General features: G+C 43.1%; 1 protein-coding gene across 1 annotated transcript in view; it reads right to left on the bottom strand.

Annotated features, from left to right (window-relative positions):
- GNAQ (G protein subunit alpha q) overlaps positions 1 to 23,612 on the bottom strand; it is a 311,423-nt gene extending 287,811 nt beyond the window's left edge. The window contains exon 1 of the mRNA XM_027040994.2: positions 23,330 to 23,612. Within this exon, the coding sequence (XP_026896795.1) occupies positions 23,330 to 23,465 (136 nt within the window). The 5' untranslated portion in view covers positions 23,466 to 23,612. The remainder of the gene's footprint in view (positions 1 to 23,329) is intronic.
- Between the last annotated feature and the right edge of the window lie 1,153 nt (positions 23,613 to 24,765).

Raw genomic sequence — 24,765 nt, 5'->3', positions numbered from 1 at the left:
CCAATATAAAAAGACCCAGTATGAACATTTGTCCCTTAACTCATTTTCAGCTGGAAAGGAACACTTGGGAGCATGGTCAAGAGCCATCCAGAAGATGGTTTTCTTTTGCAAACAAAGGATACTTACGAAAATGGAAACCTTTAGACCAAAATGTTTTATTTTTAATACAAGAAATATAATTGTGTCAATACAGATTCTGCTGCTGATAAATTTATTCACTGCACTCCCTTGTTCAAGCAAGCCACCCACTGGAAAACAGAGAAGACGGGGGGAATCAAACAGCCTCTGCACCATCTGATTTACCATGAGTTCTAAAAATTTATATGCAAGAACACACAATGAGGGTCGGGAAAAGCACTCATGTATTATTAATTTCAATTTCAACAGATATGAACTACACTTCATTTGCTTCAAGTAAATGTCAGCACAACCACATTTTTTCCTGAAAACGAATCTTGACCACTGAGATTACATAAGGCACACACTTGCGATGAGGGCAGCTCCTGAAACAGCACTTTGGTAAATCAGGGATACTTCCACATGCAATCATTACCTGGTGAGATTCCACACAACTGGGAACGTGGCCATGACTTATCCATACGCAGCCAGTGCATTTTTGAAAACTCAGTTTGGCTTCCAAGGCTGAAGTTTCCAGAAAGGCATGTAATATCGTGTTACCTGTAACACGATTTAGGATTTAGGATTTAGGACACTGTGCCCTGTTACGAATCCAGATAGAGAACCATTTTTAAAACACTGGTGTAAAGGCCAAAAATTGTTTTAGAATAATTCTCATGGGTGACAGAAGGAAACAAAAATGACCTGGGGCGTTTCGACAAGCTGTAATAACTGGGGCTAGAATAGAAGTCATTGTGGTATGTTACCAAATTAATGAGGAAACTAACTTACTCCCGACAGGCTCTTACAAGCAGTGTTAAGCCCACCTTTCCAACAAGGTCAGGCTCAAAACAATGACGCTGAAGTGTTTGAGACGCCTGAGGACCCAGCACACATACACAAGGACTGGGAGAATGCGCTGCCCTCTAAAGCTGACATGCCCCAATCTTCACAAAGCCACCTGTGTGGTTACAAGTTCTAGAAAAAAGAAGTATCCTGGGCTGACCACTGTCCTGAACTCAATATGCACCCACTGTGAAGAAGGGCCTTCTACCCACGGATGACAGCCTCGTGGCATAAGCTAGAGTCAACCAAGCAGCAGGGGCAAGGGAGAACAAGATCCCGTCTCAATCCTTTGCCCAAGAAACAGAATTATTTACTAACTGCCATCCCATCATGATCCCCACCATCCAACTGGAAGAACAGAGTTTATTTACATTAAATAATCAGGTAGATTAAAAAAAAAAAAAAAAACAAACCTCCACTGAACTATTCAATTTCCTAAACAAAAAAATGTAATGTCATTGTGAAAAATGTGAGCACAATGTTAAACTCTGTAAAATAAAGTTTACAGAATTCTAAGTTGGCTTTCTCTCTCAAAGAAACACTTGCCTTACAGAGAGAAAAAGGAGAGACTAAGCCAATTTGGCTGGGAAGCGAATAGGTAGCAAATAAAATTCGCTTCTCCAAAAATATTCCTTTTCTTCTACATGGAAATTTGAACTCACACAGGACAAGCAATCAAAAAATGCTCCTTCCTTCCTTAATGACAAGGGACATTACGATATGCTTGCAACCCAAACTTCAGGATGAATAAGGAGTGATTAACACAGACCACCTACTGTGTACAATGTTAGGGGTGCTAGTGAGAGGCCCACTTAAGCAACCTGATTTCCTTCTATGACGGGAGACCAGGCCACAGATGAGGAAGGAAAAGCGGGTGTATTGTATCTTCTCTTGATTTCCCTGTTCTCTTTTATACCGACACAAACTAAATATGAGGTCAAATTCAAGTACTGGATTTTCGGCTTTATATATCTTTTAGGTAAGTAAACAGCGAAGTTATACACTTGGAATCAATCGGAGATTCATACTGAATGACAGACTGTGGGGATCTGTCCTGAAATCTAACACATCCCATGTCTTTACTGACAGTATTAACAAAAACGTTTCTTTTTCCTGATGCAATTCTTTATGAATCTTTCTCTAATAAGTTCATCTATTATCCCGTGAGAATGAACTGGGTTGGATTACAAATGCTAGATGTGGGGGGGGGGGAAAGTTTAAATGATCTCGACCTTGAAAGGATGTTCCCACAGAATAAAAATGAAATTCAATAGGAATAAGTACCCTCAGTAATCGAGATGGAAAAAATCCGTGCAAATGCATGACAGAGAGAAATGAAAAAATGCAGGGACTGTATGCAGATCATAGATGACCACAGGTCAAAATGGGGCTGGTAAGGTGGGACTGTATTGAAAAAAATAATAAAGAACAAACAAGGTACAGAAGCCCTCTGCACTCAAAATTGCTGTATTTCTTCGGATGACTTAGACAAAGGTTTCCAGAGTCACGTATACATCAGTTTCAGAAAAGATACCCAAATACTCTGACCTCATGACTGTACCTCAAGTGCTGGGTTCCATTATTTACTTTCCCAAAAAGAAAACACCTAGGATGACACCGGACAAGATTTCATCCCTGCCTTTTGAGAAACGATGGAAAGAACACCTCATATTTCGCATAAAGAAGAAAGCGAGGCCTAGGAGTGTCATGAGGCCAACCTCAATTATTTGGAGGAGCAGATGTGTTCCAGTGGGTTCCAGAGTCCCAATGTCCCCAAAGAACGAACCCAGGATGAGTTTCAGGACAGACTAAAGTCCAATAGATGAAAATTTCCTCACAAACAAGAATCACCCAAGAATTAATTCCTCTCGGGGAATGATGTGGCCACTACTGAATACAAGCTAACGAGAAATTGGGGGACATTACAGAGGTGACTCAAATATGGGGTACACGCTTGGACTTTAAAACACATCCTTCACTGAGATTCTATAATTGTAACTCTCCATGAAAAACTTCACATGTGTTCATTACAGTCATCAAGACTCACAGGCCGACTTCCTGGAAAAAAAGCAAAGGGCTCTAAAAAACAGTAACTTCCTTTCTACCCCTCAAAATGTAGGAAAAGAAGAAAAGCAGAGAAAAACCTCATCTGCATTAATAATAGTAAAGGACTGGGGGCGCCTGGGTGGCTGAGTCAGTTAAGCATCCGACTTCAGCTCAGGTCATGATCTCGCAGTTCACGAGTTCGAGCCCTGCGTTGGCTTCCGTGCTGACAGCTCAAAGCCCGGAGCCTGCTTCAGATTCTGTGTCTCCCTCTCTCTCTCTCTCTCTACCCCACTCTGGCTCGTACTCTCTCTGTCTCTCAAAAATAAACATTAAAAAAGTCTTTTTAAAATAGCAAAGGACTTATCCATCAGGAGCAATACAAATGGACCAAATAGAGCCTGCTGGGAATATGCACGCCTCTTACGCTTGTGAAACAGCGCAAAGCTGAAGGAAGCAAGTGGCAAAGGTTTGGAAAGACTCCTGACATCCCCTGACTTGGAAGGGTAAGTAAGTCCTTAACTGAAACTCACCTTCCTGCCTCTACGAGCTGTGGAGGAGCTAAGGGGAGAGTGTTGAGCAGCCCACCCCCGTGTTTCCTCTGAGCAGGCAGGGTTGAGGGCGAAAAGCACTCCTACTTTACGAAGTGGCCTCAAGGAAATACACCCACAGGGACGCACAGAACCTGAAAGCCATCAACGACAAGGCACTCTCCGGAAGGATTTCTCACCAAAGAGGCTGGCTCGCCCAAAAGAGGAGGAACAAGTAGGCCCGGACGTAAAATACAATGAAACTGAGGAGCAGCAAAGCTCACAGACTGAGGCTGTCCACTGGCACGGAGCCTCCCATACTGCCCTACTCTGGCCAGAGAGGCACTAAAAACAATATATACCATCATCGGCCAGCCCTCCGGCTCAAGTGCTAAGGGAAGGACATGAACCGACCCAAGACAAATAGGGAAGGAAGTCAATGAGATTCCACCCACACTATTTTTGGACAAACGGTAGGGCCAGACAAAATGTGAAACACTCGGAAGAGGACAAGGCGCAGAACACGCGAGAAAGGAAAATGTAGACAACGCTCTGGAAGATTTACTCTAGGAAACAGAAGGAAAGAAAAAAACAATGTATAACAGTTCTGTACTATCAAGAATACTTAAGAAAATGTGAGCTGTTTGACACAGGATATTAAAACATAAAATAAGGTCGAAAGAAAACTGTCAGAGCTAAGGGAGGAAATAAGGATACTGCAGAACTTAAAAATGAGGTCGAGGAATAAAAATCGTATAGCAGGGGCACCTGGGTGGCTCAGTCGGTTGAGTGGCCGGCTTTGGCTCAGGTCGTGGTCTCGTGGTCCGTGAGTTCCAGCGTCAGGCTCTGTGCTGGCAGCTCGGGGCCTGGAGCCTGCTTCGGATTCTGTGTCTCCCTCTCTCTCTGCTCCTCCCCTGCTTGTGCTCTACCTCTCTGTGTCTCTCAAAAATAAATAAATGTTAAAAAGAAATTAAGAAAAAATCGTATAGCAGAACTCCCATCATTCCAGCTATGTGCCAACCACGGGCAAGTCAGCATTGCGGGAAAGCTATCGGGGCAAATCACACAAGGAAAAGAATGGAGAAATGAAGCAATCAGACGCAAGTTGACAACTTTGGTAGAGGAAAAACAGAAGTCCGAAACATGAAGACGTGGTGTGACGAAAGAGGAAAACAATTCCTGCGGAACACAGAAAATAACCCAATGGTAAACTGGGGGAAATCTTCGAAATGGAAGGATTAAGATACAGATGGAATGGGTTCACAGTGCTTCAGGATAAATAATAAAGAATATAAAACACTGAAGCAAAAGCCTGGTGAAGTTATTAAAGTTGCATGTTAAAGAAAGAAAGAGACACCCAGATAGAAAAGGCAAATCACAAAGAAAAAACCATTCTGGCTGACTACAGACTCCTCATCAAATTTAGATGTCAGAAAACAATGGAGCAACATCTATCATGTAGCAAGCAATGTGGGCGGAAAAGACGCAGAGTCCAAGAATGCTATGTCCATGCAAGCCGTCATTAACGTGTGAATCCCACAGAAAGGCATTCTCAAATACACAGGAAAAATAAACACATTATCCATGGACCCTTCACAAAACATCTATCTGAAAGCAAAATCCAGCCAACTCATAAGTGAATGAAAATAAATAAAAGCATATGATTAAAGAAATTGAAAGAAGAAATATCTGGTGATAAGCATTTATGTAAATACAGAACTAATGCTAAATATGTAGTTTTAATTACAGACGCAAACATATATAAATACTAAAATTTGTGAATGAATGCTGAATAACAAATAAGCAATACATAACAAAATACTTTGATGGGTTTCTTTAGGCTTAGCTAGAAATGATTCCCTGTGATCATCCCAGGCACTGAATACGAAATCAAAGGATTAAGAGTTTTAGAAAGTGCAAAAATAAATTAACTCTGTGTATGAACTTTGCAGAATTACAGAATAATTTGTGAAATGTTAATGTTCCCATCGGCTGCAAGATCAAACGTTAACTCTATGCTGGTGGAAGTGAACAGAAGCAGTGAGAGGAGGAGTAAAAGCAGAAGAAAAACCACTTCAGGGTAAGAGAGCAGATCTACTGAATCTGAAGTCAGGAAGTTGTGATCAAGGGGAAGACCAAAATACACAAGATGTGGATTTAAAAAAAAAAAAAAAGAGCATGGAAACGATCCTGAATGTATCTTGAATACGAGGTACACCTCTCACTCCAACTGACACAAATATCCTTTTTACACTCAAATTAAGAAAGTTTCAGTTTTCTCTATTGATGTTTAGCCTTTCAGTGACCATCAATAAAATTACAGGGACAGACACGAACCTTCAGAAAAATGTCCTTAGCCACAGATTACTTTATGTTGTTCTTATAAGACTTTTATCATTTGATGGGATGCCTGGGTGGCTCAGTCGGTTAAATGGCGGACTTTGGCCGAGGTCATGAGCTCAACGGTTTGTGGGTTCGAGCCCCGTGTCAGGCTCTTTGCTGACAGCTTGGAGCCTGGAGCCTGCTTCGGATTCTGTGTCTCCCTCTTTTTCTCTGCCCCTCCCCTGCTCACGCTCTGTTTCTCTCTTTCTCTCAAAAATAAACAAACATTTTTTTAAAAAAAGACTTTTATCATTTGATACATTCAGTGTTGTCTCAGGGAAGACAGAAAAGTAAAATACACATATAAAATAAAATGTGTAAAGAGTATTACTAACCATTAAGATTTAGAGAACCCTCTTAAGTCTGGTATCATTAACTTGTCTATAATAGGAGTAAGAAAAACTCAGAACATGCAAATTACACACCAGTACAGCCGAGAATGGATGCAATACAGATGAGGGACTGGTAAATTATAGCCATAGTGCCAAATCTGGCTTGCTGCCTATTTTTGTAAAAAAAAAAATAATAATAATAATAATAATAAAAAGTTTCATTTGAACACAGCTGTACCCATTCACTAACAAAGTTTATGACAGAGTTGAGTAGCTACAACAGAGATCATATGGACTACAGAGCCAAAAATATTTACTATCTCACACTTTACATTAAACGTTTCTCAACCCCTGCTGATAGATGAACAAATTCTGCTCCATTGTACATGGAGGCGGGAGGGTGGGGAGAGTTGGGGGGACAAGGGCAAAGTAAAATTAAAAGCAGACTATGTACCTTTCAAATTATTTGAGGTGGGAAACAGAACGAGAAACCCAATACAAACCAAGTAACACAGAAGGGAAAGCAGGAAGGAGGGGGAAAAATGGAAAGAGGAAGAGAGCTGCCAGAAATCAATAGAAGAGTCGGAAGACAGAAATCAGATGCAAAAAAACACAACTGTATCTATCTGAGACCCACATGTGTGAGTTGAATGACCTCATCTACTGAAGCAGGAAGAGTCTCAAACTGGGGGTAAAACAAAAACAAACAAAACCTCTCAGAGGAGCAACAAAAAGATTAAGAGTAGTTGAAAACAGGGGCACCTGAGTGGCTCCGTCAGTTAAGCGTCCGACTTGGGCTCAGGTCATGATCTCGCAGTTCATGAGTTCGAGCCCCGCATCGGGCTCTGTGCTGACAGCTCACAAAGCCTGAAGCCGGCTACTGATTCTGTGTGTCCCTCTCTCTCTGCCCCTCCCCCACTTGCACTCCGTCTCTCTCTTAAAAACAAATAAACATTAAAAAAAATTTTTTTAAAGAATAGTTGAAAATAAATGGAGAAACAGACCAAGCAAATGAAAACAAAAGACCCATACGAATCCCAACAAAGTTGAATTCAAGATGCAAAAGAATTGATTTATTTCAAAAAGTAGTGTTATACAATGCAAGCTTAATTCTCAAGGACATTTTTAAGGCACCTGAAAACAGAATACTTACATATACAAAACAAAAATCTCTGGAAATACAAGAAATTGTCATAAACATTACAGTAATGGAAGGCTTCAGCTCAATTCTCAGTACTTGGTTGGTTCACAATATAAACAAGGAGATTCACTACAAATACAAGCAACAAAATTAAATAGCACTCATAATCTTATGTTTTATTATACACACACACACGCACACACATACACACACTTTATGTATTCATAAAACAAAAACTGACTATATGTCAGACTACCATTCCAAGAAAGTAAAAATGAATGCCTCACTGGCTCAGTTGGTCAAGCATACGACTCTTGATCTTGGGTTAAGAGTTCCAGTCCCATGCTGGGTCTAGATTTCTTAAAAATAAAATCTTTAAAAAAAAAAAAAACAAACAAAAAAAAACCAGGGGCACCTGGGTGGCTCAGTCATTTGAGCGTCCAACTTTGGCTCAGGTCATGATCTTGCAGTTCGTGGGTTTGAGCCCCGTGTCAAGCTGTGTGCTGACAGCTCAGAGTCTGGAGCCTGCTTTTGATTCTTTGTCTCCCTCTCTCTCTGCTCCTCCCCCACTTGCACGGTCTCTGTCTCTCTCAAAATAAATAAATAGAATTAAAAAAAAAAAAAAAAAGGAAAGGAAAAACAGTACAGACCATATTCTCCTATCAAAATGATGTAAGACTAGAAATAACAAAAATCATAAACATTTAGAAATTTTAAACTATCTTCAACAACCCTGGTTCAAAGATAAAAATCAAAACCATAATTTTAAAATGTCTGTAAAAGAATAATATCAACACTACATGGAAACAAGTAGAAAAATTCAAAGTTTTAAACATTTCTAATTCAAACCTAGAAAATACTAAAATAATCAAACAATTTTAACTCAAGAAAATACAAAAAGTAAAACTAAATAAACCTAGAGATATTTCAAGAAATAAAATAATAAAGATAAGGCAAGAATAAATAACAAGGGTGCTAAGACCCCACAACGGGGAAAGAATATGTCCTTTCAATAAATGGTACTTGGACAACTAGATATCCACTTGTAAAAAAAAAATGAAGTCAGAACCCAACCTCACACCATATACAAAAAGCACCTCAAACTGCATGAGAGACTTACATATAAGACCTGAATCTACAAAATCCTTAGAAGAAAACATGAAAGTAAATCTTTGAGACCTTGGATTTAGCAAGTTTCTTAAAAGTAAAAGCACAAGAAACCGGAAAAAAAAAAATCACCATCAAAAACATCTGTGTCAGTACAATTTTGCACATGGCCAAACCTGTCCTATAATCATATCCGTTCTATTTTCTTTTCCCCTTGGGTACATTTATCCTAGAGCACCCACTCCATCCTTCTGCAGATAAAATGGTCAATTTTCTAGAAATATCGGTTAATAAAATGGAAGTAAAAAGTGACAAAAACCTAACTAAATCATAAACTGAGGTATTTGTTAGTTATTTTTGTAAATAGGCAGTATAGAAACGAAAATTATAAAAACAGAAATGAATAGAAATTTATCCAATAAAAATGCAAAAAATACATGTTTGGGTTTGTTTTTACCTATCACGTTGTCAAAATAGTCACTAACGCACATTAGAGGTGGTGAAGTAAATTAATACAACCTATCTGAAAGATAAAGTGGTGATGTGTATCAAAATTTAAAGTAAGTCTGTCATTTGGCTGATGACCTAACTCTGAGGAACTTATCTGCTCAAGGGTCAATTGTACAAGTGTACAAAATGGATCCCCTGCAATATTCACTGCAGCATTAACTGTAACTTTTTCAAATGGAATCAAACTAACTACCCATCAGTAGGTAGAGGTCAGGTGTAAGTGCTAGTAAACGTGCTGGTTAATATTTAACAAGTTCTCCCAGCGGGAGGGGAAAGCCCTGATTGGTAGCACCTGCCAACTTCTGTGACGTAAATACTCCACATCTTGGCTGATTTCAAGCTATCCAGGTGAAGTCACTGAACAGAGAATCGAGAAGAAATGTGTCAAACTTTCATGAGTAGATACAAACTAACTGCAGCACACCACTGTGAAGACTGAAAATACGCTGCAACTACAATTAAAAAAAAAATACACTGTCGCACTAACAAGCATAAATGTGATGTAAAAGGTTTATATTAACAGGGCAAGATATCCATTCCGTATTACTGGATGAAAAAACCAATTACATACAGAAGAACTTATGTTATATAATCTCTAACAGTATGAACTTCCATGTGTATGTATTTCACTGCCATTTTGGAAGAAAAAGAATCATACAACAGTGATATGTAAACACTACATTCAACCTAGTTTCACCTACAACAACAGTAAATCTGACTTTCATGGAGTATCTAAACCAGAATCAGACCTTTATTTCAAAACAGAATAGAAAAAGATCAACATATATGGCTTCAAAATAATTTAAAACTTCTGTATTAAATAGTTCAAAACAAAGACAAAGAAAAACAAAACACTGGGGTTATTTACAGTAAATATGAAAATGGCATAAACAGACAAAGGAAATAAGGAGTCAACTTACAAAATAATAAGTTCAACTAGAAACAAACACATGGGCAAATGATCATTCTCACTAGTGATCAAATAAATGCAAATTTTAAAATCACATACCTTTTTTTTGCCTGTTAACTCAATAATACTCTCATAATATTGCTCATGATATTGCAAATTGCATACAATCACTTCAAAATGTGTCTTAGGTGTGTGCAATCAAGTCATAAAATTTTTCATAACCTCAGACCTAGAATTAACATTTCTATTAATCTATTCTAAAAGCATGTGTGTGTTTAAAAAATGCTAACTCCATCACAGCATTATTTTCAAAATAGTAACATTGAGAGAAATCTAGGTGTCCAAAAAAGTGAGAGTAAGCAAGCAAATTAATATGTATCCTCTAAAAGAATATTATACAGCAATTCTAAATTCTAAATATTAATATGAAGTCTATACAATCATATAGAAAATGCTTACAACACAATGTTATATTATTATACAGTATGATTACACCTGAGCAAGACACATATAAAAATAAAACAGACTAGAAAGGAACACACACTCATACAAATCATGTTTCTTAAGTTAGTACACTCTGAATAAGTTCATGAATAAATTTTTTTTAAATTTCAAACTTTGTGTAAAGAAACGATTCCATTATTTATAAGATTTCAAAATCACTGAACAATGAAACATAATAACATTGTACACCTGAAACTAATGTAACATTGTGTATCAACTATACTTCAAAAAAGGTTAACACCCTTTTAAAAAAAAAAAGTTATTCACATAGAAGGGACTCATTCTTTTGAAGGGCAATGTGAAAACAAAATAATGTATTTCTTAAGAATGTAAGAAAATTCTTAACTGGAAGAAAATAAACACTTCTTGACTCAAACTCTATTAAATACGACAGTTCTTCTCATCATTAAACTTTACTATTTTAGAAGACAATCATACCACCAAAGGATAACTACCTCAAGTGCTCTTATTTTGCTCCAAAAAGAGAATAAAATACAATATAAACTCAGGCAATAGCATGCTGTCTGAAGATATATAAAGAGAGAATGTATTTAATAGAAAAAAATCATTGTGTGACCCCATGATTCAATACACTGGGATGCATATGCATTAATTAATTCTGGGAAGGATACACTGTAATTTGAGTAGCAATTCACAGATAGACTCTAGGGATTTAGAAAAACCTTAGACAAGAATCTCTGTTCCCACAATAAGCATGGCCTGGAGTGGAAAGCCCTTATAGCAAATGTGTTTCTCAAAGGACACAGCTGGTGATTTTCATGAAAATATATTTGGAATCAAGATTTCCTAAGCAATACTATTAACGAAGTCCTATGATTTCCCCCCATTAAAATGCAACCTTTTGTCAAGAACCGTATGCGTAGGGAAATACAAATTGCTTATCAGAAACTAATCAAGCAACATATAGGTATATTCTCTCACAGAACATGGGAAACTTTGGGGACTCGACGTTACAAGAGACTAGTATGTGCCCAAAGTTTTTAGTCATTTCTAATGTGCTCTGGATAACATCTCAGGTGGTGACCCAACACATCATATAGGAGGTGCAGAGGACACGCCATTTATTAGTCTGGACCACAGCAAGGGCCGTCCATCTCCAGAATCCGTGTCCTATCTGAGTTGGCTCCAAGAGGATCCGGTAGCTTGGCAAATTGTTAGTTCTTGACCCATTAGGAATCGATTGGTCATGAAAATAGGGGTTGATTTCAAGTATCTTTTGTTTCAGCTCTTCCTACTTCTCTTCTCAAATTAATCAAATTATTCAAAATATATTTGCCTACATTTTCGACTCAAGAAATCCTCATAACTCGATTCTATCATGAACAAAAGCACCCCATTTCAAATGCTGGTCATAAATGGAAACAGGCTTCAGGGCTTATTGAGTAACCTACTCCCTGGGCTTGGATGTAATAGCCCCAGAATGTGAACAGCTCCTAAGAGAACACAATCAATTGACAGGTGCCTTGATCAGCTAAAATTACAAGATTACTTCCATGTATTACATGCCTCCACAGTGAGTGTGAATCCACTTTGGCAAGACTATCTCAGGCTACTATGTATCTACTTATTGCCTTGGGCAACTGACAGGTGCTCTATTGTAGGAGAAGCAAGCCAGGTGAAAGCAGATTTCCTGCACAAGGATCTCTCAAGAGACATTCTAATAACCCATCGCCAAATTAGCAGAGTTCTCAATACAGTAAGAGATGCATTTCTGTCACCTTCAGCAGCTGCCAGGTTAAATACACACACACACACACACACACACACACACACAGAGGAATCATGGTGTACATTTTCTTTTTAATGTGTGAATGGTTTTTCTCAGGACACTGCTTGACATGAGTTTTGTGCCTGGTCTATTTAACCATCTCTGGGGGTAAAAGGTCAGGGGAGGACGCATGCAACAAGAGCACCTCCCACACAAGCAGACTGCTGCCCTTGCTCCTCTCCCAATCTGGGATCGGGGAAGCAAGGGCACAGGAGACGTGACCAGATGAGGAAATGCAGGGGGGGCAGTGGAGCTCGTAAGAGAAGCTGCATTGGCCTGGCACTTTCCAACCACAGGCCAACGCACAGAGCACCTCTCTGTTGTTCTCCTTTCCTTCCTCCAGAGTCTAGCGAAGACACAACCGCACCACCCCTCCAGGGAACAACAGCCTCTGTCCAGCCAAGCCCCGCCAGACTCACATTACTCTCCTTCATCTGTGACTGCTCTCCTTTTCCCCTGCACCTGTCCAACTCCATATCCAAAATCAAGCTGACAAGATAATGAGGAAGAGGCTGCGGCCGGGAGGAAAGCAGGGGTCGACGAGTGCCAGACCCCTGCCGGGCACCTCCAGGGGAATTGGGCTCTTCTGCAGACCTAGGCTGTGAGTCTAGCTGTTCTTTCTTCACAGAGCCCTTTCTCCAGAATGCAGACAAGAGACACAGGAAGTCGCCTCCTTGAAGTTTCTCTGAACATGGTCATGACAACTAAGGGCAGTTCAGAAACACAGTCCACTACCTGTTTTTCTGATTTCAATAAAGGCCCCGTGAAAAAAAAGATGGGCACAGGAATGTAAGAGGAAATGGGCACAAATGCTCCGTTCCTGGGTTGATTCTAAATCTCCCCTGGAAGGTGCTAGAAAAGGAGTCTACTGGCTCCCAATACACAGCAGTCCCCCAAACGTGCTCCACCAAGGTGTGAGGCACTCCTGGAGCCCAGACTCAGATGACTGACCCGCTCTCACTGAAAATGGCAGAAACGGGCTTGGGCAGCAGGTTCTCTGCAAGCAAATGGAAAGCATTGCTTAAAGCCCAATGAAGGGGAAAAAACTAGTAGCAGTGGGTCAAAGACAGCGGTCTAAGGGTACCCACGAAAGCTCTGGGGCAGGGGCCTGAGCAGGGCAGCACTCGAACACTGCCTGGTCCGCAGGCTCCACCCCTGCGCCTGCCAGGATATCGCCCTTCCTGCAGGAAGCAAGAGACCCATGCTGATATGACAGGAGGCTTTTGATACCATTCCCTGTGAAGGCAGTGAAACTATCAGCGGCGTGCCAGGCGGCATGGGGGCCGCTCTGGCCAGACTCGCTGATGCCTCCTCACTCTTCCCCGGAGCCGCCGAGCCTCCCGCAGGGTGCTCCTTCCGGAAGGGAAGGAGAGGACGGTGAGGGCAGCCAGGAGTCCACCAGACCTGCCGATGCCTCCTGGAGGGCCTGTCACCACTGCAGAGGGTTGGGGCTCGGGGCCCCTCATCCAGGGATGAGCCTGGGCAGAAGGTGGCCAAGAGGCCAGAGCTGCAGACGGAGAAGCGGAGCAAGTTTCAACGTTCAGACAGCCGTGAGGTTCGGTCCAATGTCTTCATTCTACGGGTCTCTGTAGAAACAGTCCAGGAACAAATCCTTTTCCCTGAAGAAACACCTTCACAATAGTTCAAAGAGATTTAGGGCAGGACCGCTTGACCTCCCTTTAGTTACAGGTTTTAGAAAAAACACACGAAACTAAACCCATGTGGGGGGGGGGGGGGGTGTATTTATTTACCCAAATAAACTTCCACAGCGCCTGCTACTGCTTCTCTGTGCTTGACCAATTCTCAAAAAATATCACGAGTGTTAGAAAGACAAGAGTTAAACCCGTAGCAAGTACCCCAGCATTCTTTTAAGGGCAAACTAGGAACAAGAATTAAAGTCACCCTGTATTATTAGAACAAGTCACAGGAAATGGGTCAGCTCTTTAGGACAAGAGGACAACTGCACTTACCATCTGCAGAAAGAACGTGTAGTATAATGAAGCCGCTCTGGAAAGGGGAGGTCCTAAAATATCCGCTCCGAGGGTCAGAAACTAACACTGTATCTTTGCCTTAAAAAAACAAACCCCAAAATATGCTCAGGCTGACTGGGTGTAACAAAAGCAAAGGCCTCTGCTGATGCTACCCCCCCCCCCATCTGTACAGAAATATAATTAGAGGGGCTTTAAGGCTCTCTAGGTACGGAGATGAGAACGCTCACATCATGAAAATGGGGAAGATTCGCTCTTACTCCACACAGGCCTACACGCACCGTCCTCCTTTCTAGCAAACGCACTGCATCCTATTTTGAAACCCAGTGGGGTGTGATAGATTATCCGGCACTGGCTCACTCACTCTCTGCTGGGAATCGTGAACCAGTCTCCAGTCCCTGCCCTCTGGGAAAGGAAGGAGAATTCTACATTTTGTTCAGTAACAATGTATTTTGTTCCGGGGACTCAAGTGTTGCTAAAGAGAGTTAATTATCTCCTACAAGCACATTCACAAGTGCCCTTTTAGTGTAGTAAAGCACCCAACTTCCCCTCACCAGCTCACAGCCACATGTTTGAAGGAAGCTCCAACTTGGAAGTTCCCTAAATCTTAAAGAAATGTGCGTGCCAGGGAGTCTAAGAAACCCTTCCTGGCACCAAAGGGCACTGGGATGAAAGGGTAAATGAATGGGCGGTGTTTGCACAGAAGGGGGCTGTAGCAAACAGCTGGAATAACGGGCGGGTAAGCCACTCAAATGCTTGTCTTATTTTTTTAAATGTTTGCTTTTGAGAGAGAGAGAGAGAGAGAGAGAGAGAGAGAAACAGAGTGTGAGCAAACAAGGGGAAGAGACAGAGGGAGACACAGAATCCTAAGCAGGCTCCAGGCTCCGAGCTGTCAGCACTGAGCCCGACACAGGGCTGGAACCCACCAACCATGAGATCATGACCTGAGCCGAAGTAGAACGCTTAGCCGACTGAGCCACCCAGGTGCCCCAAAGTGCTGATCTTTAGTTGCAGTCACCAGGAAGTATACAGAAGATGCCAGCAATCACCCTGCTTGCCCTAACAGCAAAAAAGAAAGGTAGGGAAGAAACAATAAAAATAAAGATTTCATCAGAGTCTTGAAAATGTAAAAAAGCAAAAGAAAAACTCTTGATTTTTTAACAACTGGTGGTGATCAAAAAAAAAAAAAAAGTCAAATTCCAGGAAGAGGCAATTAATACATGATTTCAGTTCTCTAAAGGGAAAAAACTCAAGGCTATTTTAGAATTATGCATGACTATGTTTCTAAACATCACTATTCACTTCCTTCAACAGAGCCAAAAAGTCTCACTCTCGCTCTTTCTGTGGATCAATTATTGTTCCTTTCTGTGAGGTTTCAGGAATACAATGGCATTAATGACATTCCTGTTCCCAACCGCACCACAATCTATTCCGCACTTCCTTGAAACAACTACTTTGTTTCTTAAGTAGTCAAACTGCTCACAATCCAAAATTAATCCTGTAATAAAGGTGCATGGAATTTTTAAATTTCAAAGGACCTGTGTAACAGTTTTCCATTCAAACTGCTGCATGTGCTTCTATTGGCTTTTCAGGCTGAAACAATATGAGAATGCTCAACTGAATCACTCCCGCTAGACAATGAATGAGAAGCAGGACCAGGAGACAAAGACTATTCCGTTGTTAAAACCCAACTGCTTTTACTGTGCCCCAGGTGGCCCACGAAACGGCAAAGAGGAGTGTGGCAAATGGAGAACATATGGATGATGCACGTTAGACGGAAGCAAGAAGTTTACATGCATGTCCTCTGATTGCCCTTTCTTTGGAGAATCCAGCTGCCCACCCTTCTGTGCCCACAAGCCCCCAGTTACTGACAACAGAATCACTGTAAACTGATCAAGGCTTTGTCTATGCTGGGATACAAAAAAACAAAACAAAACAAAACAAAACAAAACCAAAGCCGCCATCTTTGGCTCAAGGAGCTTCCAACCCAATTAGTGCTCAAGCGGTCAGTAATGACTTCTCATGGTTGAAGGCATTTTTGCCCATACGCTCCTAGGAAGTAATTCTCAAGATCATCTGCTTTCTCCAGTTGTGTAATCCCCGGGAAGCTTGTACAATGGCCTTGAGATTATTTTGGTTTTTTCTTTGTATTAAGAGCCAATAGAAAAGCCAATGCCAGGAAGGATAAAACTCAGAAGGACATGTCTGTCCGAGGGCGTCTACTGGGAAACAGCAAAACTGTGAAAAGTACTTGTAGTCTTCGTTGCTGATGAGTAAGAAATAAGGAGTATCTCACACAGCACATTATTTTGCATAAATGAGGGGCTTAATACTTGCTCATTTGACCAGCATTCTCTATGCAGCTGCTCTTTCATAAGATATGTCTGATTTAAAAAAAAAAAAAAAAATTGGAGGAAGTGTTTATTTTCCAATAACTGGCAAGTGTTTGTGGAATAAATGAATTTGAAGTATGTTCTTAACTTTATTTTTAAATCACACGAATTTTGTTCTTAAAATTTAACCATGAAGTCTTTGAACAAAATATTCTGCTCTGATCTCAGAAATTATTGCTAGGTATAAAGGTCAACCCCAGAGCTAGTCAGTGAATTCAGATTTTGGTTCTCAGCATCAAAATACAGATATTTTTGTTTGTCAAGTCCAGATCCATGGCCAACCACCTAGAATTTAGGAACTCATTTCCAACAGCATGGTTAGGTCATTTTTTTTTTCTTTTTACTGCATGATAGATGAGAAATCAGACAGATTTTTACATATCGGTAACATAACAAATCAAAGGTGATTGTGGAACAACTTCCTATCATTTTATTAGTAACAGCTGTTCACGCAAAACAGTGTTTGGGTCTGAGAACAGCTCTGTCTTCAATGTTACTCCATTCGGCAGCACAGGAGAAAACATTCGCTGTTTACTGAAGTCAGTTATTGCCACAGATTTAATTACCAGCAATCACACTTTTTACCTTCTATTGTTATTTCACACTTCCCTAGGATGAATTCTGCAAAGATCTTAACATTGCTTAAAAGCCATGATACCAGTTTCCTTTTGAAAAATGTCATCACCCTCCCAGCTGAAACAAGGAAATTAGACTTTAAATTTGTTGCTACAAATACTTGTATTTCCCTCAAGCCAAAACAGTGTCTGGAGCAAACAGGCTCCCTCCCTCTACCTCCTTAGGAAGAAAGCAATCCTAACCTTCTTAAAATGGCTTCTCTCTCCCAAGATGTACCATTTGAGTTCCCTGCTTTTCCTCTACAACACCCAATCAACATTTCCATTAATGTCAACAGAACTAATAACCTCCCCTTAAAGAAAAATTAACATGAATGCTGGAATCAAAATCATCCTTGGAAAATCTAGTTCATTTCTTCTCAAGTGTAAGTTCGCCTGGATCATGAAGAAAAATCTGTTCCTTTTTTTCTGCTAAGTTTAGCATAGCACGCAGCCACACAACTGTGAAAGCTGTTTCAGGTCCTTAAAAATTCATCTGTAATAAAAATCATAACTATACTGAATAGGCACCTACAAAATCGAATATAAACCATCTCCTATAAAGTGGAGCTGTGTTGTTGTTGTTATTGTTGTTGTTTTTTAATGAGAAGGAGGCTATCAAATTTATTTGTAATAAACAAAATGGCCACTAAATTATTCTTCTGGTTCTCCTTTCTAAATTTACCTAAAAAAATCTGAATCGATATATAGGGGATAACTTCACTGTTCAGCATGGTTTTAACATGTGCCAAAGCTCCCATAGGAAGAAATGACATGTGAGCAGAAGGATGAGTTCCACGGCAGATCTAGACAATGGATCTACGTGGCTCAAAGCAAAAATCTTACTCTGAAGGCTTTGCTGTAGTCAGAGCTACAATTCTGATTCTTATGAGGGATGCTAACACTCCACCCTTCGGATAGAAACTATAAGTCCCGTGTTTCAAACAACAACAAAAACAAAAAACCAGAAAGAAAAAGAGGAAATGCATCCAAATAAATCCTGACATTTAGAAACATATTTAACACTTGGAAGCAAAAAGAGTAACAAAAATAAAACTGGTTGGTTTTAAAGCAGCCTCATGAACACCATCGTTTGGTATTTCCAGGGAGATGCTGTCATTAGGGCTGCGTACAGGGATCCTTGCCTTCCCTGGTTCTGATGGGCCGTCCTAGACAGCCACTAACTTCTAGGTTAACTCAGACCATCAACATCCCCATTCTTCTCCAGTGAACTCTACAGAGGGGTCGTGGGGCAGGCACTTTTATCCACGCCCACACGAATGAACTCTCCATACAATCTAAATCTGCCAGGCAATTCCCAGCCTTCTTGCTCTGTAACTGTACGGTTTTCAGTACAAATATATACCTCTCAATTAAAAATATTCCATCTGCCATTCTTTTTTAATTTTTTTCATGTTTGTCCATCTTTTTAACTTTATTGATTTTCTAAGAGAGCACAAGTGCATGGGGGAGGGGTGCAGAGAGACAGAGAGAGACACAGAGAGAGAGAGAGAGAGAGAGAGAGAGAGAGAGAGAGAGAGAGAGCAGGTCCCTAGCAGGCTCCACACTGTCAGCACAGAGCCTGACATGGGGCTTGAACACATAAACTGTAAGATTATGACCTGAGCCGAAATCAAGAGTCAGATGCTTAACCCACTGAGCCCCCCAGGCGCCCTCCATATACAACTCTTAAAACTCTGTATTTGATCATTGTGGTTCTCATTTAACTGCACAGATAAATCACAAAAATCTGTCACCTGTATGCTGCAGAATTTAAAATTCACTCTGTTGAGTATATCATGGGGAAAGTGTATGACCAGAAGATGACAGGGTTAAATTAGCTTCTACACGATAAAAAGTAAGCAAGATATCGAATGGTTTCTTTTTTTTCTTTTAAACTTTCATACTTTAAGCATGACTGTTACCATTCCCAAATTCATCCAGCACAGAACTGTAATACACTGGTTCAATGTGTGATGTAACAACTTACATTAACACTTTCTGTCCTGGAATGCACTTACATCCAACAGGCTCAAAGAGTTACATTCAACTGTTTAAAGATCATGATTTTATCTGCCACAGATTAAAAGCATTACATATCCCTGTGTTTCCATAATTTATTCATTACTTTATGCTCCCAATTTGTCGGGGGGGGGGGTCATAAATAAATGTACTCACTCAACAAACATTTATTGAGAGCATTCTATGAGTTAGGTATTGTGCTAGAAGTTGGACTATCATAGTGACCAGTACAGACACAATCACTAACCTCATAAGCTACTGGCCTAGAAGAGGAAGAAAATCTACAATCATATATGTAATTCAGTTAGAAGATAAAGAGTATACATTCTTCCATGTAAGACTGGCCTAAACTCTGCCTATTTTCAATAGGTGGAATTCAATCAATTAAAAAGGTTTGCTAAATCTTCCCATTTGATGATTATCTAAAGAGTAAAGATTTTAAAAACATGTAAAGTAAGAACAGATTTAAGAGGGAAAAGATATATTTTCAAGGAACTAAAAAAATTTTCTGCATGAATATCTGTGACTGAATGCAGGGATTCAAAGCCATTTGTTATACACAGACTTAAAGACACATTCATATTCAATAGTGTGACCTATGTACTACAAATAGAAATATTTAGGGGCGCCTGGGTGGCTCAGTCAGTTAAGCGTCCAACTTTGGCTCAGGTCATGATCTCACAGTTCATGTGTTCGAGCCTCTCATTAGGGTCTATGCTGACAGCTCAGAGCCTGGAGCCTGCTTCAGATTCTGTGTCTCCCTCTCTCTCTGCCCCTCCCCCGTTCATGCTCTGTCTCTCTCTGTCTCAAAAATAAATAAACGTTAAAAAAAATTATTTAAATAAATATTTAGTTAGCATTAATACTGATCAATTAGAGGAAATACAAAATACTTTATACCTATAAAGCATATAAAACTTCAACCAAGTTAAAATGTTCTCTTGCATATATACGTATATATGCAAGTTTTCTTTGAGCTGGCAAGGAAAATACTTATTTAAATAAATTCAGAGAAAGAATATGGTAAAGAAAACAACAATTCAGAACTAAATATGGTGTTTTATGGTTGGAAGTTTCTGGGTTCATTTAAAAAAAGAATAAAAAATCAAAATATATTAGTACAGAATTGGAAAATACATTGTCATAATTGCTGTGTAAGTATCAAAAACGATTCCAATTTTACTGCTATACTTTCATCTAGGCAGTTCCCTAATTCTTTACGCTAACACATAAAATAATTATGTGAACAATGCAAAGATCACCTGCCAAATAAATCCATTTCCACTAACATGGTGTCATGTCTTAAACTAAAATTTACTTATACTGAATGCCATTTAAATAGAAGAGTGAACCCTCGATTTAAATAAGGTAGTTAAAAACATCAGTAAATCTTTAAACTGTGTAAGGATAAAACCCGTAGCCTCCTTTGGACAGGTAGTAAAAGGAAGCTTCAGTGAATTCATCAAAGCAGCTGATCCAAGAGCAGCTCCTCAAACAGAAGCCCTCCCAGATATCTGGTTCAAGTCAACCATTATCTTCCTCCTGGACTCAAAAAACTGTGAAATCAGAAGCCCACACACACAACACACACACATACACACACCCCTACATTTAGGAGAGAGTATTTACTGTAGAAATAGTGTAGGTATCACACTCCTTCCGCTACAAAAGCAACATATCTAGATCACAAAGCTGTAAGAAATAGTATGTGATGCCTAGGGATCATGTTCCTAACAAAAAGTTGCACAATTTTTGAATGTTACTAATGAATGTAGGTGCTAAATTAATGTCAGATTTTCCACTCCTTCTGATAGGCCATACTTGGGGGCTGGCACAAGGCTGTATTAAATCCTACTCAAATATCTAAAAAGAGACCAAGTTCCCCATTACTACCACTTTAGTAGGAAAACTGTTAATTTTTTTTCTCATAAAATTATCTCCAAGTGCATTTTTAAAACATCATGTTATTTCAATACACAGTATGTAATTATGTCCGTATAGGTGTATTTCCCTCAAAGTCTTCATCCTAGATAATCTAACCTAGGCCTTCCAACAGACAAACCCCCTGCGTTCTAATTCCAGCTGCTGGCACCTAGAGCTGTCACATTTCAGGAAACAGGGATGGCTTGAGAGATCTCAAATGCTGTATTCACAGCTAAACATAAACAAAGACTGTAAACAGGGCAAAAGAAAATCCCTTCTGAAGTCTCTCTAAAACACATGCTTTTTCCCTTAATCGTGCCCTTGTACACTCTACGCGTATTTGTCTTCCCCTATTTTTCCCAATCTTGAGAATTTGCAACAGATTCAATCACACATTATTCAGCCATTAGAAGTAGCCCAAAATGAGGGGAAAAAAAACATTTTTTTTAATCTTAATATTCCAAATGCAGTTTTCCACTCCCCTGGCTTCGTTCCCTAAAGCCCACCTCTTTTATCCAATGCTCTGCCTTCTGTTCTGTACAAACAAGTATACATTTATCGAATGTGGTTTCAAGACATAAAGCATGACATGTAAATTAACCATTTGTAACTGTCTGTAATGATTACATTTTGTTCCCTCTTGTAAGTGATCCAGTACCCAAGCAGTTCAGTCCCAAAGGCAACTGGACATGGAATGCTCACGAAATAAAACGCATGCTTCTTCAATCTGAATTGACAGCACAATTTTTCTTTCTTCCAGACATGTCTGAGGAACATTTATTATACACGCAAATATCTTGAACACAAGTGCAGGCATTTTTCAGGCCTGTTACTGCAAAGCTGTTTATTCTTCCTACCACCATAGCTCAGAGTTAGGTCACGCCGGCTCCTATGTGCACCCTGATCCTTGATTCTGAACAGTCTCTAAAAGATAATAATCAATAGAATTCCTCTTTGAGAAATGGCATTTTCTTGATAACTTTGTGTGAAGACAGAACGCTGGGTTGTTGTTGGGTTTTTTGTTTGTTTGTTTGTTTGTTTTAGAGACTGAAGGCAAATTTTTGCTCTACACTTCCCGTTTTCCTTCTAGCCTAGATCCCAAAGGTATTAAAATGCTGTCCGTTTTAAACAAAAGGTTTCTATTTGTTTCCGGGAGAGTAACTGAGAGGCTGCACTGGTTTTCAGTAGCAACTATTGTGAATTCAGGCCTGCATCTGGGTTGCCTCATTAAACAAAAGAAACCCGTCGCTGTCAACAACCACACAGCACAACCCTCCGTATCCCTCCTTTTTTTTTACTGGAAGAAATGGTGCTGACGAGAAACAAACCTGTCACCATCCACTGGTCAAGAAACTCTTCTGGATCCCTCCTTTCGGTGGTCTGGTGGCTAGAGAGCAGCAGCACTTGTGTGACACATTTGAGCTTGCCTGCCCGTCCTCCCCCCCCGAAATACATAAACCCCCTTTCTTTAGAGAGCCAACCACTAGGCTCCCTCATCATCACTCCATGGACAATCCAGTCGCGAGTCTGACCACCATTCCCCCCAGACCCCCACCACTGGAAATGGATTCACACAGGCAACCCTACCGCAGGCAGTCCCCCAGTGTGCCCCGGCTCGGATCGCCACCCTCGGGCCACATGCATGCACGCACACACACGCACACACACCACAGTTCCCCTCTCCGGAACGGGGCGCCACAGCAAAGACACTGGAAGTTCGACCCCGCTGCCCACCTTCCCACCCCCGCACCTCTTCCCCCGAAGGGATTTGCCATTTAGCAGATGCACAGCATAGAAACGCGCTCCCGGGAGGCACAGCCCTCAGGAATACCAAGGGGCACACGCCGAGGCCCGGGACGGGGCAGCCCCGACCCCTCTGCGCGTGTGTGCTTGCGCGCGTGCGTGTGTGTGTGTGTGTGTGTGTGTGTGCGCGCGCGCGCGCTTCTGTATGTGTGTGTGCGCGCGCGCGCGTGTATGTGAATGTGAATGTGCTGCGCGCGCGCCCGCGCGGGTGCAGGTAGTGGCCGGGGACGCGCCCGCCGAGGGTCCGGGCGAGCCGCGGGCGCCCGGGGGCGGGGGCCGCGGAGGGCAGCGGACCCGGGGGGCCGAGGGCGGCAGGCGGGGGCCGCGGAGGCCCGGCGGGAGGGCCCGAGGCAGCCGGCCCCGGGCTGTACTCACCGAGCAGCAGCAGCTTGAGCTCCCGGCGAGCGTCCCGCTTGTCCCTGCGGAGCTGCCGCTCGATCTCGTCGTTGATCCGCCGGGCTTCCTTGGCCTCCTCGCTCAGGCAGCACGCCATGATGGACTCCAGAGTCATTCTTCCAAAGTGCCTCCGCTGCAGCCCCGCCGGCACCCCCTGCTCACACGCGCGCACACACACCCTCCCGCCCTCGCTCCCCCGAGGCAGCGGTGGCCGCCGAGCCCCCGCCGCCCGGGCGCGCGTCCGGGACGAGCTCGGGGAACGGCCACGGGGGCCGCGGCCAGGGCCGGGGCCACCAGGTGGGCCGGGGGCGCGGCGGGAGCGGGCGGCTCGGGCCGCCGGGAGGAGCGAGGCGGGCGCGGGAGGCGGCCGCGGGCGCTGGCTCGGGGGGCGCGCGAGGGAAGGCCGCCGCGCCCGGCCTCGCTCAGACGCCCGCGCCTCCTTCCCCGGGAACGGGCGGCCCGCCTAGCCCCCCGCGCCGCCGCCGCCGCCGCCGCCGAGGCTCCCCTAAGCCCTGCGCCCGGCGGCGAGAGCACATCCACCGGGGCGTCCCCGCAGCGAGCGGCCGCCGACGGCTCCCCGCGCCCGGCGCGCCCGCTCCTCGCTGCCGCTTGACACGGCTCCCGGGCGCCCTGGGCCCTGCCCGCGCCCACCGCCCGGCTCGCGCGCAAAGCCCGCTCGCCGGCTCGCCCGCCGCGCGCTCAGCCGCCTCCGCCTCCGCTCCGCCTCCGCCAGACGCCCACCCCCGGCCCCGATTGCCAGGCGCGGAGCGGCTGCTCACTGCTCGCCCTCCCCCTCGCCACACACACACATTTTCTTCTTTCTCTGAACTGGAGCACAGATCCGGGAGGGAGGCGGCGGCGGCGGCGGCAGCGGCGGCGGCGGGAGGAGGAGGGGCGGCGGAGGGAGGGGATGGGCGCGGGAGGAGGGGAGCGGGGAGGCGGCGCCGCCCGGCCCCTCCTGGAAGGCTTTCCTGGGCTCGCAGCCGCCGCGGCGCGCCTCCCAGTGCGGCTCTCGCCTCGCCCGCCGCTCCCCAGGCTGCGCCGGCCCCTCGGGCTCTGCGGGCGCCTCCCGCTCCCGCGCGCCGGTGGGGGCCGGCGGGCGCAGCGGTCACGGCCGCCCCCCGGAGAGGGGCGGGTCGGGGCCGCCGCCAACCTGCCGCTGCCCGCCCGGGCGTGGTGGAGCGGGAATATGGCGGCCTCTGCCTGCCGCTCGGCCCCCGGCCCAGGAACGCAGACTCGCGGGAGGCGGCCCCGCCAGCCCCCTAGCCCGGGCCGGCTCCGCGAACCGTCCGCGCTCGCGCCCCACCACTCCCGGGCCGCGCGGGTCGGCGCCGCCTCCCGGCCACTTCTGGGCTCTTTCCCGTTCCTATTTCCAAAACGCCATTCGGTTACAAAAGTATCTCGCGTCACTTCTG

This window comes from Acinonyx jubatus, chromosome D4, assembly GCF_027475565.1.
Source record: "Acinonyx jubatus isolate Ajub_Pintada_27869175 chromosome D4, VMU_Ajub_asm_v1.0, whole genome shotgun sequence".
Classification (NCBI taxonomy): domain Eukaryota; kingdom Metazoa; phylum Chordata; class Mammalia; order Carnivora; family Felidae; genus Acinonyx; species Acinonyx jubatus.
Note: the sequence above shows the minus strand (reverse complement) of the source record. Positions and strands in the feature narration are given on the sequence as shown.